The 17,727-nt window shown below is 40.6% G+C and overlaps 1 protein-coding gene across 1 annotated transcript; it reads right to left on the bottom strand.

Annotated features, from left to right (window-relative positions):
- Positions 1–301: 301 nt before the first annotated feature.
- LOC118835487 (zinc finger protein 850-like) lies at positions 302–14,014 on the bottom strand. Its single transcript, XM_036742675.1, has 8 exons — positions 13,612–14,014; positions 9,445–9,571; positions 7,988–8,083; positions 5,424–5,434; positions 1,587–3,669; positions 1,386–1,504; positions 842–1,066; positions 302–580 (listed from the first exon to the last, which is right to left on the bottom strand). The coding sequence occupies exons 1-8, from the start codon at positions 13,651–13,653 to the stop codon at positions 302–304; spliced, it is 2,982 nt and encodes a 993-aa protein (XP_036598570.1). The 5' UTR covers positions 13,654–14,014.
- Positions 14,015–17,727: the final 3,713 nt, after the last annotated feature.

The raw sequence follows: 17,727 nt of genomic DNA, 5'->3' as shown, positions 1-17,727 counted from the left end.
TTCTGGTGAGAAATAAGAGATGCCTTTAGCCTGAATGATTTTCCATGTTGATCATATTAATGAGATTTATTCTCTAGTAAATATGCTCTGATGTTTAGTCAGGGAAGAGCATGCAATAAAAGGTTTACCACATTCTAGACTCTCCTAAGATTTCTCTCCAGTGTGGATTGTCTCATGTACAGCAAGGTCACAGTAATGTTTGAATGCCTTTTCACTTTGAACACAGTCATCTCCAGTGTGGATTTTCTGATGTTTAACAAGACCAGAATTACATCTGGAAATCTTTCCACACTGACTACATTCATAAGGTTTCTCTTGAATGGATTTTCTGATGTTGAGTAAGCTTCAAGCTACAACTGAAAGCATTTCCACATTGATGGCATTCATAAATTTTCTTTCCAGTGTGGATTCTCTGATGTGCAGCAAGATCAGAGCTCTGTGTGAAGGCCTTTCCACACTGTTTACATTCAGAAGGTTTCTCTCCAGTGTGGATTCTCTGATGTGTAGTAAGATAGGGCTTCTTTGTGAAAGCGTTCATACACTGTTCACATTCATAAGGTTTCTCTCCAGTATGGATTCTCTAATGTACAGCAACGTCAGAGGTACTTCTAAAAGCCTTTCTGCATTGATTACATTCATCAGGTTTCTCTGCAGTGTGGATTCTCTGATGTGCAGTAAGTCTGGCCCTGTGTGTGAAAGCTTTTCCACACTGTTTACATTCATAAGGTTTCTCTCCAGTGTGGATTCTCTGATGTGTAGTAAGATAGGGCTTCTTTGTGAAAGCGTTCATACACTGTTCACATTCATAAGGTTTCTCTCCAGTATGGATTCTCTAATGTACAGCAACGTCAGAGGTACTTCTAAAAGCCTTTCTGCATTGATTACATTCATCAGGTTTCTCTGCAGTGTGGATTTTCTGATGTGCAGAAAGACTGGAGCTCTGTGTAAAGGCCTTTCTACAAGGTTTACATTCATAAGGTTTCTCTCCAGTGTGGATTCTCTGATGAACAGCAAGGTCAGAGGTACTTCTAAAAGCTTTTGCACATTGATTACATTCATAAGGTTTCTTGTGGATTCACTGATGTGCAATAAGATTGATCCTCTGTGTGAAAGCCCTTCTACACTGTTTACATTTATAAGGTTTCTCACCAGTGTGGATTTTTCTGATGTTCCGTAAGGTCAGAGGCACTTTTAAAAGCCTTTCCACATTGATTACATTCGTAAGGTTTCTCTCCACTGTGGATTTTATGATGTACAGCAAGAAGAGAGCACTGTGTGAAAGCCTTTCTACACTGTTTGCATTCCTAAGATTTTTCTCCAGTGTGGATTTTCTGATGGTTGGCAAGATGGGAACTCTGTGTGAAAGCCTTTAGACATTGATTACATTCATAAGGTTTCTCTCCAGTATTGATTCTCTGATGTGCCGCAAGATTGTTCCTGCAACGGAAAGCCTTTCTGCATTGATGACATTCATACGGTTTCTCTCCACTGTGGATTCTCAGATGTGCAGCAAGATGGCTAGTGCAACGGAAAGCCTTTTCACATTGATTACATTCATAAGGTTTCTCTCCAGTGGATTCTCTGATGTTTAGCAAGATGGGAACTCTGTGTGAAAGCCTTTCCACATTGATTACATTCATAAGGTTTCTCTCCAGTGTGGATTTTCTGATGTGCAGCAAGATTGTTCCTGCAACGGAAAGCCTTTCCACATTGATTACATTCATAAGGTTTCTCTCCAGTGTGGATTCTCTGATGTTCAGTAAGATTTTTCCTGCAACGGAAAGCCTTTCCACATTGATTACATTCATAAGGTTTCTCTCCAGTGTGGATTCTCTGATGTTCAGTAAGATTTTTCCTGCAACGGAAAGCCTTTCCACATTGATTACATTCATAAGGTTTTTCTCCAATGTGGATTCTCAGATGTACATCAAGGTCAGAGGTACTTCTAAAAGCCTTTCTGCATTGATTACATTCATAAGGTTTCTCTCCACTGTGGATTCTCTGATGTACAGCAAGATGGGAACTCTGTGTGAAAGCCTTTCTACACTGCTTGCATTCATAAGGTTTTTCTCCAGTGTGGATTCTTAGATGTACAGTAAGTGCAGAGGAACTTCGGAAAGCCTTTCTGCATTGATAACATTCATATGGTTTCTCTCCACTGTGGATTCTCTTATGTGCAGCAAGACTGTTCGTGCAACGGAAAGCCTTTCCACATTGATCACATTCATGAGGTTTTCCTCCAATGTGGATTTTCTGATGTGCAGCAAGAACAGAGCTCTGTGTGAAAGCCTTTCTACACTGCTTGCATTCATAAGATTTTTCTCCAGTGTGGATTTTCCGATGTTTACGAAGACTGCTGCTGTAACTGAAAGCCTTTCCACATTGATTACATTCATAAGGTTTCTCTCCACTGTGGATTCTCTTATGTGCAGCAAGACTGTTCGTGCAACGGAAAGCCTTTCCACATTGATCACATTCATGAGGTTTTCCTCCAATGTGGATTTTCTGATGTGCAGCAAGAACAGAGCTCTGTGTGAAAGCCTTTCTACACTGCTTGCATTCATAAGATTTTTCTCCAGTGTGGATTTTCCGATGTTTACGAAGACTGCTGCTGTAACTGAAAGCCTTTCCACATTGATTACATTCATAAGGTTTCTCTCCACTGTGGATTCTCTTATGTGCAGCAAGACTGTTCGTGCAACGGAAAGCCTTTCCACATTGATCACATTCATGAGGTTTTCCTCCAATGTGGATTTTCTGATGTGCAGCAAGAACAGAGCTCTGTGTGAAAGCCTTTCTACACTGCTTGCATTCATAAGATTTTTCTCCAGTGTGGATTTTCTGATGTTTAGCAAGACTGGAGCTGCAAATGAAAGCCTTTCCACATTGATAACATTCATAAGGTTTTTCTCCAGTGTGGATTCTCCGATGTTTAGCAAGCTGGGATCTCCGTGTGAAAGCCTTTCCACATTGATTACATTCATAAGGTTTCTCTCCAGTGTGGATTCTCTCATGTTCAGCAAAAGTGTTCCTGCAACGGAAAGCCTTTCCACATTGATTACATTCATAAGGTTTCTCTCCAGTGTGGATTCTCTGATGTGCAGCAAGATTGTTCGTGCAACGGAAAAGCTTTCCACATTGATTACATTCATAAGGTTTCTCTCCAGTGTGGATTTTCTGATGTATAGCAAGATTTTTCCTGCAACGGAAAGCCTTTCCACATTGATTACATTCATAAGGTTTCTCTCCAGTGTGGATTTTCTGATGTGCAACAAGATTTTTCCTGCAACGGAAAGCCTTTCCACATTGATTACATTCATAAGGTTTCTCTCCACTGTGGATTCTCTGATGTTCAACAAGAGTGTTCCTGCAACGGAAAGCCTTTCCACATTGATTACATTCATAAGGTTTCTCTCCACTGTGGATTCTTAGATGTACAGTAAGTTCAGAGGTACTTCTAAAAGCCTTTCTGCATTGATTACATTCATATGGTTTCTCTCCACTGTGGATTCTCTGATGTGCAGCAAGATTGTTCCTCCAACGGAAAGCCTTTCCACACTGCTTGCATTCATAAGGTTTTTCTCCAGTGTGGATTCTTAGATGTACAGTAAGTTCAGAGGCACTTCTAAAAGCCTTTCTGCATTGATTACATTCATATGGTTTCTCTCCACTGTGGATTCTCTGATGTGCAGCAAGATCGTTAGTGCAACGGAAAGCCTTTCCACATTGATTACATTTATATAGTGTCCTGCCAGTGTGAATATTATGATGTTTAATAAAAAATGAGTGTTCACTAAAAGCTTTATCACATTCTTCACACTCATGAGGTTTCTCTTCATTATGAATTTTTTGATGGTAAATAAAGGGAGACTGTTGACTCAAGTCTGTCCCACATTGATGACAATCATAACGTTTGTCTCCCATGTGGATTCTCTGAAGTCCAGCACAGATTTGTCTCCCTGTGACGTCACAAGGAGCATCACTCCTGAATCTTGGCTCATGAGTTTCTTCCCCAGAAAAAATTAGCTTCACAGTAGTTTCTTTCATTTCAGATCTAACCTCTCCTTCTGCAAGAAACAAACAATAAAACATATATACAGACATGCGTGTACATACATACATAATTGTAATCCATTCCTTCCATTGGGAGAAAGTTAACTAACTCATCTACATCCTATTTCCTCAGAATAAGAAAAAAGTCTTCAAAGTTCAATGGACAGAATCAATCACTGAAAATGCCATTAGCTCACATCTGCAAGATAACTTGATTTACAAAGAGCTTGACACACAATCACATCGGATTCTCACAAATACCTAGGACTCCAGCAGACCATTCTCCGTACATTCACAGCTCTGGCCGTGAGCACAGAATGGCTGAGGGACAGAGACTAGAACTCCAACCCTACAACTGGGCATGATCTCTCCATCTTACTAGACAGCTTTTCTCCCCTGAGTTTTCTTTTTAAGAAACATTATTTTATTGTTACATGTTGACTTCTTTTCTCCTTCTCTTCATGTCTTCCTATTGCACAAGAAACAATAATATTGACATTAGGCCAATTAACAATCCAGCAATAGGGATTTAAGTGTTCAACTGAAAAACAGAGTCAATCAATGTGGCAAACTTCACTGTTGCCTTATTTTAAGAAACTGCCACAGCCACCGCACCCCCACCCCCCATCACTCAGCAGCCATCAGTACCAGGCCAGACCCACCATCAGCAACAAAATTAAGGATCACTGAAAGATCCAATGGTAGACAGCTTTTATTAGCAATAAAACATTTTAAACTTAAGGTATATCCACTCATTTAGACATAAGAGTATCATGCATGTAATAGACAACAGTCTATTGCAAACATAACTTTTACATGCAGAGTAACCAAAAAATTTACGTGACTCATTTTATTGCAGTATTTGCTTTACTATGGAGCTCTGGAACACAACCCACCCACAATATCTCTGAGATGTGCCTGTATTGTAGTCATTCTTCTTTTGATTTTGACTCTTTCTTCCCTAATCCTACCCTGCTTCTCAAAGTGTCACTAGCCTCACTCCTTGAGTTCTCATATATCCCACTGAATTAGACGTCTTTCCATTTCTAAGCTCTCCTTTCACTGGATAGGCTAAGAGTGACATTCCCAAGCTGTTACTTCTTCTCAACCATCTCCATATTCATATGCCAGATTGCAGGCTCCTTGACAACAGGGACTGGTTTTCCCCTTCCAAAACCTGGAAGTGCTTAATCCATGCTTATTGACTGACTGACTAGGCCCAGGGTTGACATCAGGCCCCAGGTTCCACCTTGCTCCCTGTACTCTGCTCTCTGTCTTATTTGGCAAATGCAGGTTCTGGCCTCAGGCCTCTTTCTGGTTTTTTCTTTCACCTTATCCCTTATGTTGAGTGACACCTATCTGGTTCTAACCCTGACGGGACCTGACCAAAGAGAAAATCACAGAGACTTCTTCTGAGGCTCCTGAAGCATCTCATACTATGGGACACCTGGGAATTTCTACCTCCTATTTCCCCAAACTAAGAGTAGCTGTCACCTCAAAGAATGTGGCCAATGATGCTCCAAGAATGGGCCAGAGATTGGTCTCAGAGATGAAGCAAGGGGCACAGGTTGATGATTTACATAAAGCATAGCCTTAGATTAATTCTAAGTAAGGCAGCAACCTTTGCAATGACTTAGACGCTACTGAATGGAGAAAGAAAATCATACAACCAGGCTGCCTGGGTCCACTATACATCTTGGCTAAATAATCTTCTCAGTGTGTCCCTCACTGTGGCAAAGCTGTCTTTTGACATCTCCCTACTGACTCCCTTGGGGCAGCTACATGGTGCAGGGGATAGAGTACTGGTCAGGAAGACAAGTTCAAATCTAGCCTCAGACACATACTAGCAGTGTGACCCTGGGCAAGACACTTAGGCCTGCTGGCCTCAGTTTCCTCATCTGTAAAATCAGCCAGAGAAGGAAATGGCAAACCACTCCATTATCTTTGACAGAAAAACTCCAAACTGGGTCATGAAGAGTCAGAAACAACTGAAATGACTGAGCAACCTCAAAACTGACTTACTGCCCCATTCAGCACAGCAGCTTTTCCAATTCCTTTCATTCTTCCCCAACACTCCCTTATTGCTTGTGTCCAGTCTCCACTCCACCCCCCCCCCACCCCCGACCTCCTCAGCAGAGAAATTTGCTGTCTGTGTCACTGAAAAAATGGATCCTTATCAAGAGCTATCTCATCCTCTGCATCCCCCATAAATCAAGGGCCTTTTTTTCCTTTATGACACCACTATCAGATGAAATGGTCTCCCTTTGCTTGCTACAGCAAACTCCTTTCCAAGTGTAAATCACCCCATTTCAGCTCACCATTGTCCTCAGCATGCTGCCTCTCCAGCATCCCCATTATTTCACTACTTTTCATTCTCTCCTGCACTAATGACTCCTTCCCTATTGCCACAAATCAAACCCTTTCTCTCTAATCCTCAAAACACAGTCACTTGATCCCTTCAACCCAAGAGATATTTTCTCATTATCTTCTATTTCTTGGCTAAGCACCTGGAGAAACCCATTTACAACTGGTGTCTCCAACTCCTTTACTTTGCTTTCCATGAAACTCCCTGCAGTCTAGCTGCCAATCTCATGGTTCAATGGAAACTCCTCTCTCCAAAATAACCAAAAATCTCCAGCTTGCTAAATCCACTGGCCATTTCTTCATCCTCATCCTTCTTGACTTCTCTGCAGCCTTGACTGTCTAGTCAATCAGCCTTCTCCTGCCTCTCTCTTAGTGAGGCTCTTCTCTAACCTAAGCTCCTTCTCTTTCCCCCAACCCTCCCCTCTTCCTACCCTCCTAAGGCTCTCCAAGATACCATTCCAATAGTGCAGGCTCACAAATGAGGTGTCATGTGCTCCTCACTGACTCTCACACATTCATACTTCTGATCCTGATATTCAATCTGCTGCAAAGTCCTAGGATTCCACCAAGGTAACATTTCTCCCACATACACCCTTCTCTGTCAGCATTGCCCCTGTCTTTGTTCAGGCCCCAATCATGTCCTACCTGAGGTGCTGTCTCAACTCTACCCTCACTCCACTCATTCCTCCATCCACCCACTTATCAAAGTTCATCTTCATGAAGTTCTAGACTGACCATGTCAGCACGTACTCAACAAACTTCTGTGGCTCCCTAGCAAAAGAATTAAAAAGAAAATCCTCTCTAGGGCTGTTAATCACCTGCGCCAATAATCATCTGCCCTTCGCCTACTCATTCACCTTATATCCCCACCAAGTATGGAATCCTACAGTGGTACAGGCCTCCCTTCTCTTCTGTGAACAGGATAATCTGCCTCCAGATTCCATAGGGATTTCTCACCATACCCCAGCCTAGAATGCTCACCCTGCACTAGAGTCCACCTTCCACAATGAGCCTTTCCAGGCCTCCTTCACTTTAGGGCCTTCCCTGTCTCAATGAGCTCCAATTTGTCCTGTCCAGGACAGGTTTCTATATTGTTGTTGGCAGGTTATGTGCCCCGAACTCCAGTCTGGGACCTCCAGGAGAGCATTGGACGTTCCTTATATCTCTATATATTCCTGGAGCTTAACAGAGGGTCTGGCACATGCCAGGCACTTAATAAATGCTCACTGCCTTGAAGTCTAACAAAAAGCCCATGTTAGAAAGCCTAGCCCTTTTTGCACTTTCAGTGGAGATCCATGCCTCCAAATTCCAATCAAGGACTCTTTATTGGATTGGAGATTTATCACTGGAAGAGAGCTTTAAGGTCATGGTGTCCAACTCCCTCATTTTAAAGGGGGGGAAACTGAAACACAGTGGTTCAGTGATTTGTGCAGGATCCCACTGTTAAAAAGGGTCTCAAAAAGAATTCCAAGTCAGGTGTTCCTGCCCCAGGTCGAGCACTTGCTTCACCCCCACACCCAGAAGCCTCTTGATATCCTAGCTCTCATAGACCTGCTTTCCCCTCACTCACCTGGACAGCAGCTCCTCAGGCCTTCTTGCTCCAGCAGCCATGGTGCTTCCCTTTCCTCCAAATAACAAATCAGATCTTCTCTGGGAACTGGCAGACCTGGGCATGGGGAATCAGGGATGAGTATGGAGGAAAACTTGTAATTTAGGTCTCTTTAGGGAAAACAGTGTGCATACAAACCTAGAGAAGCACTCCATCACGTTCACACACATCTGGCTTATTCTCCTATTAAGGCCTGTAATACAAGGAACCCAAACTAGGATGTTCCAGATCAGCCTTGAGCTCCTGAAAATTAGATCCTGATGAATCAGCTGTGGCCCTGCCTTCTCCCAGCTCCCCACTCCCTAAAACCTATAAAAACCTTGGGACTCTTCATTCAGGAGTCTTTGCCTCTTCTGCTGTGATTCTCTTGCTAGGGAACTCAATGAACCTTAGTTTGACCAAATTCTGATTCTTGGCCAGTCTGTTATTCCTACATTGACAGGGGCCTGCAAACAAGGAGCACAGGAGAGTTCCCTGAACTCCTGGAGCAAGGAGTCCATAGTATTAATTTTGGGGAGCTTTAAGGAGAGATGGGGAGAAGATCATGGAGCCAATCTGGAGTCAGAACATTTGGTCTTGGTGCCCCTTCTTCATAGGAGGAGGCACTCATTACATAGCTATGATTATCCAGAAATTAGAGGCAGCTGGTAGTACAGTGGAGAGAGCCCTGGGCCTGCAGTCAGGAATATCAGAAATTAAATCCAGCCTCAGACAGTTACTAGCTGCATGCTCCTGCACAAGTCACTTAACCTCTGTTGGCTTCAGATTTCTCAAATGTCCACTGGGGATAATAACATCACCTATTGACATCATATTGTAAAGAAAGCACTTAGCACAACAGCTGGTGAACAGCAGGTGAACAGAAATGCTTGTTCCCTTCCTTCCTTTCCCACCTCCTGGGCTGGAATTTGGGCCAATGTAAAGGAAGATGAAGGACAAATGTGCCCTACCAGGCACAACTAGGAGCTGGGAGCTACAAACTGATACTTCTCACAAAGAACAATGTCCTAAATACTTGGCCCCTCCCAAAGAGGAAGAGGGTGTAGGGAAAAGCTGCCTGAGCAGATTTCAGAGATTTGTCAGATAAAATTCATGTCCAGGGAGAGGCTGGACTACATAATATGGGATTACTTCCACACCTGAGATGCTTCAAAACTGATCTGAACTTTGACCTCAAGGTACCTAGAATTGGCAAGAGACAATTTCAAGGGCAACCAGGAAACCTCCAGGTTCTCCTCACACAATGTATTGACCTTTTATAGGAAGACCAAGAAGCAGGAGGACGCTGCCTCTTGGACACAGGAGACCAGAACTTTTCCCAATCCAGTAATTGACAAATGCTCCAAAGCCAGCACACTCAGGAATGAAGAAATTCCCTTTGATTGCCAACTCAGAGCAGCCAGGGGAAGTGTCCTTACCCACGGAGAGCAGGTTCTGGGCATTCACCAGCATGACCTCCTTGTACAACTCCTTCTGAGGATGGTCCAAGAGGCCCCACTCCTCTGGGGTGAAGTCCACAGCCACATCCTTGAATGTCACCAACTCCTAAACCAACAAAAGTCCCATGATTTAGAGCAGAAAGAGACTCCAGAATTTCTAATAGTCTAACCTTCATCAAGCAAGAGGAAGGAAATGAAGGACAGAAAAGGTTTTTACCAAAAAGGTTGTACCGTTTATGAATGTCAGTCAACACTTGAAACCAGAGTCATTAAGAGCCGAATGGAATACTGAGAAAAGCAGTTGATGTGGTCACTTGGAATAAAGATGAGAAAGGTCTTACTGTGGAATATGTCTCCTTGTGGAATCTCAGACAAATTATGTGTTTTATCTGTGAGGCAGCAAGATCTATGGAAGAGAGAGAAGATGTGAAATTTCTCCCTTATCAAATATGATAGAAGTGACATGTTATACTAAAAATTGCGTGAGGAATTTGTGAGAAGTTGGCAAATGCAATGTGTTTGTGGAGAAAGGGGGGCATTTATGTGTGCTTATAGGAAAGAAAGACAAAGAAAACATCTAGTTCATTTCCTGAGAAGCTGAAACAAAGTCTTCTCTAGACAAAACATGAAAAGGGTTCATAAGAGATACTAATTACAATCTAGACTGAACTGAGGGCTATGAGACTTTACAGCCAAGTGAAGAACAGTTATCTGCTGTTACACTGATGCTTGAGTATACCCCAGCTACAATGTGTCATGGCCAAAATGTCTTATGCTTTCACTTTATGATTGCTTTCATTTGTCAACAGCGTTTATTTCTTTACTACAATATTTAGTTGCATAGTTGTGTCTTTTTTGTTGATCGTTGTACTCAAAGAGGACCAAATGACATCACTATGTCATGGTCAAGGTACAGTGTGTCTGACCAAGGTTGATCAGACCAATACAAGTCTAGAAGGCTCTACCGCAGGTTGGGCACAAATAGTCCCTGTGAATATCTGGGGTGGAGATGGCTCTCAATTTGCATATCTCACCATTGTTTTCAAGGACTGTAATTCTGCTTTGCTCACATGACACAGTACATTCTTTGAGGCAGGCACCCTATTCTGGGTGGTCCTTTCCCAGTGCCTCCCACAAATCACCACTGATTATACAGCTTTTCAGGGAGACCTTGGAAAGGCCTTTGTATCACTTCCTCTGACCACAATGTGAGTGCCTTCTTTACATGAGTTCTCAGAAAAATAGTGTTTTAGGCAAACATACTTTGGGCATTTGAACAACATGGCCAGCCCATCAGAGCTGCACTCTCTGAAGGAGAGTGGGGATGCTTGGCAGTCTAACTTGAGAGTACTTCAGTGTGCAGTACTTTATCTTGCCAGGAGATCTTCTGATTCTTTCTAAGACACTTCAAATGGAGAGATTCAGTCTGCTGGCATGGCCCTGGTATAATGTCCAGTTTTCATAGGCATATTAAGAAAAAGTTCAGCACAGTACCTCCAAAGACCTTCACTTTGGTACCCAGTCTAACTCCTCTTTTCTCCTACACTTTCCTTGGCCACTCCCAAACCCTAAACTATCTTGAGCAAAGCAGGCATCAACTCAAAATTAGTTACCTTAAATAGAAAATAATGTGAGGTATAAAATTTGCTAGTAAATAATGATTTAATTGTACCAGACCGGAGCTTATTTTTGTAACAGAAGAGGAACAGAAAAATTACAACAATCTCTGGAAATGTGTTTTGAACATAATTCAATTAGACAAGGCAGGTCAGATCAATATGTACTCCTCGAATGTTTTCTTGTCCCAGATTCATCATGTGTCTTTCAACCCTTGCAACTGATGACTTTTACAACTAAAGTATTATTTAAAGGAGCCTATAGTTTGAAGAAAGACTGGAAAAGGGGAGCTCATCATTTCTAGTTAGCAGCCACTCCCCATCCTCCAGCTGCCAGACAGCGCAACTCGACCTTATTAGATTACACTACTCAATTGAGACTTAACCTCTAGAGGCAGAAAAAGTAAAAAGGAGCTTATCCACTAAGACTGGAAAGAAGAATTTAGCCTTTCATCAACCACCTTCCTCCAGTAGCCTGAAAGAGGAATTTAACCTTTGAAAAGAATCTTATAATCCCATGACTATTTTAGCCATAAAAAGACATGTGTCTTAAACTAAAACCTGCTACTAAGTGACTGAGTCTTATCAGTTTAACTATTCCCTATATCTACAGGTGACTCGGACTTAAGAGAATGTCTAGGTTAGTTTGACTTAGCAGTTAGGGCAAGCTTTTCCCAAAGAAGGCCACTCAGTCCCACAATCAAATATAATTATAGAGTAACTCATTCAAAGGTTCTCTCTTTTTAAACATCATTATCTATATGCACATGCTGGAAAACATACTGCCAAGGGAAATGAAATGATTCACAGGATTGAAAATTCCTGTGACCAATTGGCTGTAACCAATGGTGCCACGTGTGGATGGGGCCATGCTGGATGATGGAGAACCTCGATTTTCTTAATTGTTTTTTACATTTCAAAAAACTATATTTTTTCCCCTCCCCCCCAATTACATGCTAAAATATTTTTAACATTTAATTTTATCTTATAAATTTGACTCACTTTTCTACATATTTGAGAAATGAAACTTTTATCAAAGTTAATTGTTGGAAAATTTTTTTCCCACTTCTCTACTTTCCCTTTAATTTTGGTTACACTAGCTTTGTTTCTGGGAAAAAAAACAAAAAAACAAAGCAAAACTTTTTTAATTAAATAAAATCAAAATTAACTATTTTATATTTTCTAATGTTCTTTCTCTTGTTCGGTCATAAATTCTTCACTTCACCTTTGATCTAACAGACATACTCTCCTAATTTGCTTATGATATCACCTTTTATGTGTGAATCCTGTATCCATTTTGGCCTTATTTTGGTATACAGTGCAAGATGTTGGTCTGTGCCTAGTTTTTGCTATACAGTTGTTTGCATTTTCCCAGCAGTTTTTGTCAAAAAAAAAAAAAAGTTTTTCTTCCAAACCTTGGCTCTTTGGGATCATACAGCAGATTACTATGGTCATTTACTATAATTTAATTTGTACCTAACCTATTCCACCAATCCACCACTCTCCTTCTTAGTCAGACCAAATTGATTTGATGATTACAGGTCTATAATACAGTTTAAGATCTCTTACAGCTAGATCACCTTCCTTGAATATGTTTAAGTCACTTCCCTTGATATCCATGACCTTTTCGAGAACCTCTATTTACTTGGTCTTATTGTCAGACGAAAATTGGCACAAGCAGCAGAGAACTGATCCATACTCTGCTACTTACTTACACAGAAACAAGAATAATTGTGCAGAGTTCCTTCATACATTAAAAAAGCAAAATTTCATTAATGTAGGTTGCGTTTCAGCTAAAGCATGAGAAAAATATTGACAGTTTCCTCAAGAGAAATAAAGGATCTAATCATGCCTCTAGAACACTGGAAACTCGGGAGAACAAAAGTCAAGAGAAAGAGTTAAGAGGCCTCTTGATGGACCATGTACATGAGAGGACGGCCCAACCTGAAAATACCTTGACATTTGGGAGCAGTCATCTGTATTTCCTATCTGATACATGCACAGTGAGAGTTCAGCCAAAGTGCTTGGAATTTGATGGTCTTCCATTTTCATCATTAATACATGACACTCTTTACCAGACATTCTGATATTAAGGAACAATTTTACATCATATGGACAAAACTCTCCATTGCTTTTTTTTCATTCTGATTTCTTTTTCAAAACACCTGACTCATGGTCTATTTCTAATCTATATATCACCTTTAACTGGCTTTATTCTATTATTTTACTTGGAAATAATTAAGGTATTTATCTTTTGCACTCTTTGAGATTCCCAAGAATTTGTAATTCTTTTTTTCCACTGGCATCTCATGAGTCACTATCCTCCAGTGCACAGTACTTTCAATGTAGGAAGGTAGTCCTTTTCTTGATAACTGATCTCTGATTCCCTAACTCACACCCAACAAAAGCTATTCCAAACTTCTTTCCTTTTCAAGCCTTCCACAGTCATCTCTCCCCACCTTGGGATGAGGTTATGAACTCTAAACCTCCAATTAAGTAGAAGGCTCATTTCAGACATCTCACTTCTCACCAGGCTCAGCATCTTTGGGACTTTTCTAACTGACTGCTCCATTGTGCCCCTTTACTGGGGTATGTTCTCCTCATTCCAACCTGCTTTCATCATTCCTTTCTGTGCTGTCTTCCTCTGTTACACTTCCAGGTCCTCCAGGTTCAGTGAGTTCTAAAAGGCATCCAGAGAAAGCCTTTCAAATACAATGGAAAGGACACTGAAATATGGAAAACTATTCCAAAAGGACTAGAAATGAGCAGGGAAGGGAAGAATGTGCTCAGTGTGCAGCCCAGGGTGACCTATCCTACAAATATGTGCATAGCACTGTGGGACAAAAAGTGGGTGTTCAAGGACAAAAAAGAGTGTGAAATATTTTTAGAAAGAAAAACAGAGGGGTGGAGCCAAGACAGTGATGTAAAAGCAGGGACTTACAAGAACTACCTTACAAATTCTGTCAGATACATTTGAAAAAGTGAATCTGAGCAGATCTGAGAGAGTTAGAAGCCACTAGCAGACCGAGTGTGGCAAATTTCCAAGCCAGGAGAGTCCGCAGGGTCAACAGGATGGATCTGTGGGCTGGGAGAGTGCCAAGCCAACAGAACTGCACCAAACCACACAAGAACAGGAGCAACAGAAGAACTCAGCCAGCAAACTGGGCTAAGAGAGCACTGAGCATATGAAACTGGTGGTAATCCCTAGGCCTCTCAGCCCAGGATGGGAATCTGTCAGAGCTATGGCAGACAGCAGCCAAATGGAAGAGGAGCTTCAGAAGTTAAATGAAGGAAACCATTTCTTAAAAATTAGAATTGCACAAGTAGAAGCTAATGACTCTATGAAGCATCAAGAATCAGTCAAACAAAACCTAAAGAATGAAAACATAGAAGAAACCTAAAATATCTGATTGGAAAAACAACTGCCCTGGAAAGTACATGCAGAAGAGATAATCTAAGAATTATGGGTCTACTGGAAAGGCTTGATGAAAAAAAGAGCCTGGATAATATCTTCCAAGAAATCATGAAGGATAACTGCCTGAGATCCCAGAACCAGAGGGTCAAATAGTCATCAAAAGAATCCACACACCACACCCTGAAAGAGACCCCAAATTAAACAGGCCAAGGAATGCTGTAGCCAAATTCCAGAATTATCAGGTCGAGGAGAAAATACTGCAAGCAGCTAGAAAGAAACAATTTCAATGTCACAGAACTACAGTGAGGACCACACAGGATCTTGCAGCTTCTACATCAAAAGACAAGAGGAATTAGACTATGATATTCCAAAAGGCAAAGGAGCATGGCATATAACCAAGGATCAACTACCCAGCAAAAATGCGCATAAATTTCAAGCAAGGAGATGGACATTCAATGAAATAAGGGAATTACAGACTTTCCTGATGTAAAGGTCAGAGCTCAATGGAAAATTTGACCTTCAAATACAAAACTGAAGAGAGAAATAAAAAGCTAAACAGGGGGAAAAAAAACTTTGTTATTCTATAAAGGCAAACTGTTTATATCCTTATATAGGATTATATGGTTTTATATATGCTATATATGTGTCAACCTGAGAATGGCACAGTTATTACAACAATGAAAAGGGATATACATACACTGAGGGTATCAGTATAAAGTAAATGATATGATGATAAAAAATAAATAATGAGTATAGATGGATTGTTCTGGGAGAAGAGGGAAGGAGGAGGTAGAAAAAGTTCAAATTACATCACAAGAAGAGGCACAAAAACATATTATAGGGAAAGAAGGGGGGAAGAAGAGCAGTGTTTGAGCTTTATTCTTATCAGATTTAGCTCAAGGAGGGAATAACATACTCTGAAAACAATAGAAATCAAACTTGTCCTCCAGAAAGTAGGAAGGGAAAGGGGAAAGAAAAGAGGGTGGTGGTTAGAAGGAAGGGAAGAAGTAGCAAGGGGAAAAGGGTAAGAGAAGGGAAGGGAGTCAATAGAGAGGGAACACTGAAGAAGGGGGTGGTTAATAGCAAAATTCTTTTGAGGAGTGGAAGGGAGAAATAGAAGCTTATAAAAGGAGGGGGAAATAGAATGGAGAAAAAGACACAGATAAAAATCATAACTATGAATGTGAATGTGATGAACTCTCATAAAAGAGAGGCAGATAGCAAAATGTATTAAAAACCATATTCCTACAATATATTGTTCACAAGAAATACATTTGACACAGGGGGATACACACAGGGTAAAGGTAGAGGTTGTAGTAGGATATATAATATTTCAGCTAAAGTAGATAAAGCAGGGGTAGCAATCCTCATCTGAGACAAAGCAAAAACAAAGATAGATCTAATTAAAAGAGATAAGGAAAGACTATATCCTGCTAAAAGGTACCATAGACAATGAAGAAATGTCATTACTTAACATATATGCACCAAGTGCTATTGGATAAAAATTCTTAGAGGAGAAGTTAAGGAAGTTACAGGAAGAAACAGATGACAAAACTATACTAGTGGGAGACCTCAATCTCCCCCTCTCTGAATTCGATAAATGTAACCTCAAAATAAAAAAGAATGACATTAAGCAGGTGAATAGAATTTTAGAAGAGGTAGATAGGATACACATCTGGAGAAAATTGAAAGGGTATAAAAAGTAATGTACTGATGGGCATTCCCCTTATTTCCAATGCTTTGCTATAACCAAAAGAGCTGCTATAAACATCTTTGTACATGTGGGTCCTTTTCCCACTTGTGTGATCTCTTTGGGATACAACACTAGAAGTGGTATTGCTGGGTCAAAGGGTATAAACATTTTTATAGCCCTTTGGGTATAGTTCCAAATTGCTCTCCAGTATGGTTGGATCAGTTCACAACTCCACCAACAATGTAACAATGTTCCAATTTCCCCACATCCACTCCAGCATTTATCATTTTCATGTTTGGTCATTTTAGCCAATCTGACAGGACAGATGTGTTACCTAAGAGTTGTTTTGATTTGCATCTCTCTAATCAGTAGTGATTTAGACCATTTTTCATATGCCTACAGATATCTTTAATTTCTTCCTCTGAAAACTGCCTGTCTATATCCTTTGACCATTTCTCAGTTGGGAATGACTTGTATTCCTATAAATCTGGCTCAGTTCCCTGTATATTTTAGAGATGGGGCCTTTATCAGAGACACCGGTTGTAAAGATTTTCTCCCAATTTTCTGCTTCCCTCCTAATCTTTGTTGCATTGCTTTTTTTTATATAAAAACATTTCAATTTAACAAAATCAAAATTATCCATTTTGCATTTTGTAATGCTCTCTATGTCTTGCTGAGTCATGAAATCTTCCATTTCACATAAATCTGACAAGTAAACTATTCCTTGCTCTCCCAAGTTGCTTATAGTATCAGCCTTTATTCCTAAATCATGAACCCATTTTGACTTTCCTGTGTATATGGTGTAAGATATTGGTCTATGCTCACTTTCTGCCATACCGTTTTCCAATTTTCCCAGCAGTCTTTCTGAAATAGCAAATTCTCAGCCAAGAAGCTGGATTCTTTGGGTTTGTCAAAGAGTAGATTGCTATAGTTGTTGACTATTGAGTCTCGTGTACCTAACCTATTCCACCGATTCATGACTCTGTTTCTTAGCCAGTACCAGGTAGTTTTGATGATTGCTGCTTTATACTGCAATTTAATATCTGGTATGGTTAGGCTACCTTCCCTAGCATTTCTTTTCTTTAATTCCCTTGATATCCTGAACCTTTCATTCTTCCAGATGAATTTTGTTATAATTCTATCCAGCTCTGTAAAATAATTCTTGGTAGTTCGATTGGAATGGCACTGAATAATTTAGTTAGAATTGTCATTTTTATTATATGAACTCGACCTAACCATGAGCAACTGATATTCTTCCATTTATGTAGATATGACTTTTATTTGTATGAAAAGTGTTTTGTAATTGTGTTCATATCAGTCCCACATTTGTCTTCCCAGATAGACTCCCAAGTGGGGCATGGCTGAACACATTGTGGTATATGAGTGCAATGGAGTACTACTGTGCTATAAGAAATGGGGAAGGTACAGACTTCATAGTAACCTGGAAAGACGTACAGCATATAATGCTGAGTGAGCGGAGCAGAACTAGGAGAACATTATACACAACCACAGATATGTGGATTCTGTGATGACTAACC

Source organism: Trichosurus vulpecula, chromosome 2 (genome assembly GCF_011100635.1).
Source record: "Trichosurus vulpecula isolate mTriVul1 chromosome 2, mTriVul1.pri, whole genome shotgun sequence".
NCBI classification, from domain to species: domain Eukaryota; kingdom Metazoa; phylum Chordata; class Mammalia; order Diprotodontia; family Phalangeridae; genus Trichosurus; species Trichosurus vulpecula.
This window is presented reverse-complemented; position numbering and strand designations above follow the sequence as displayed.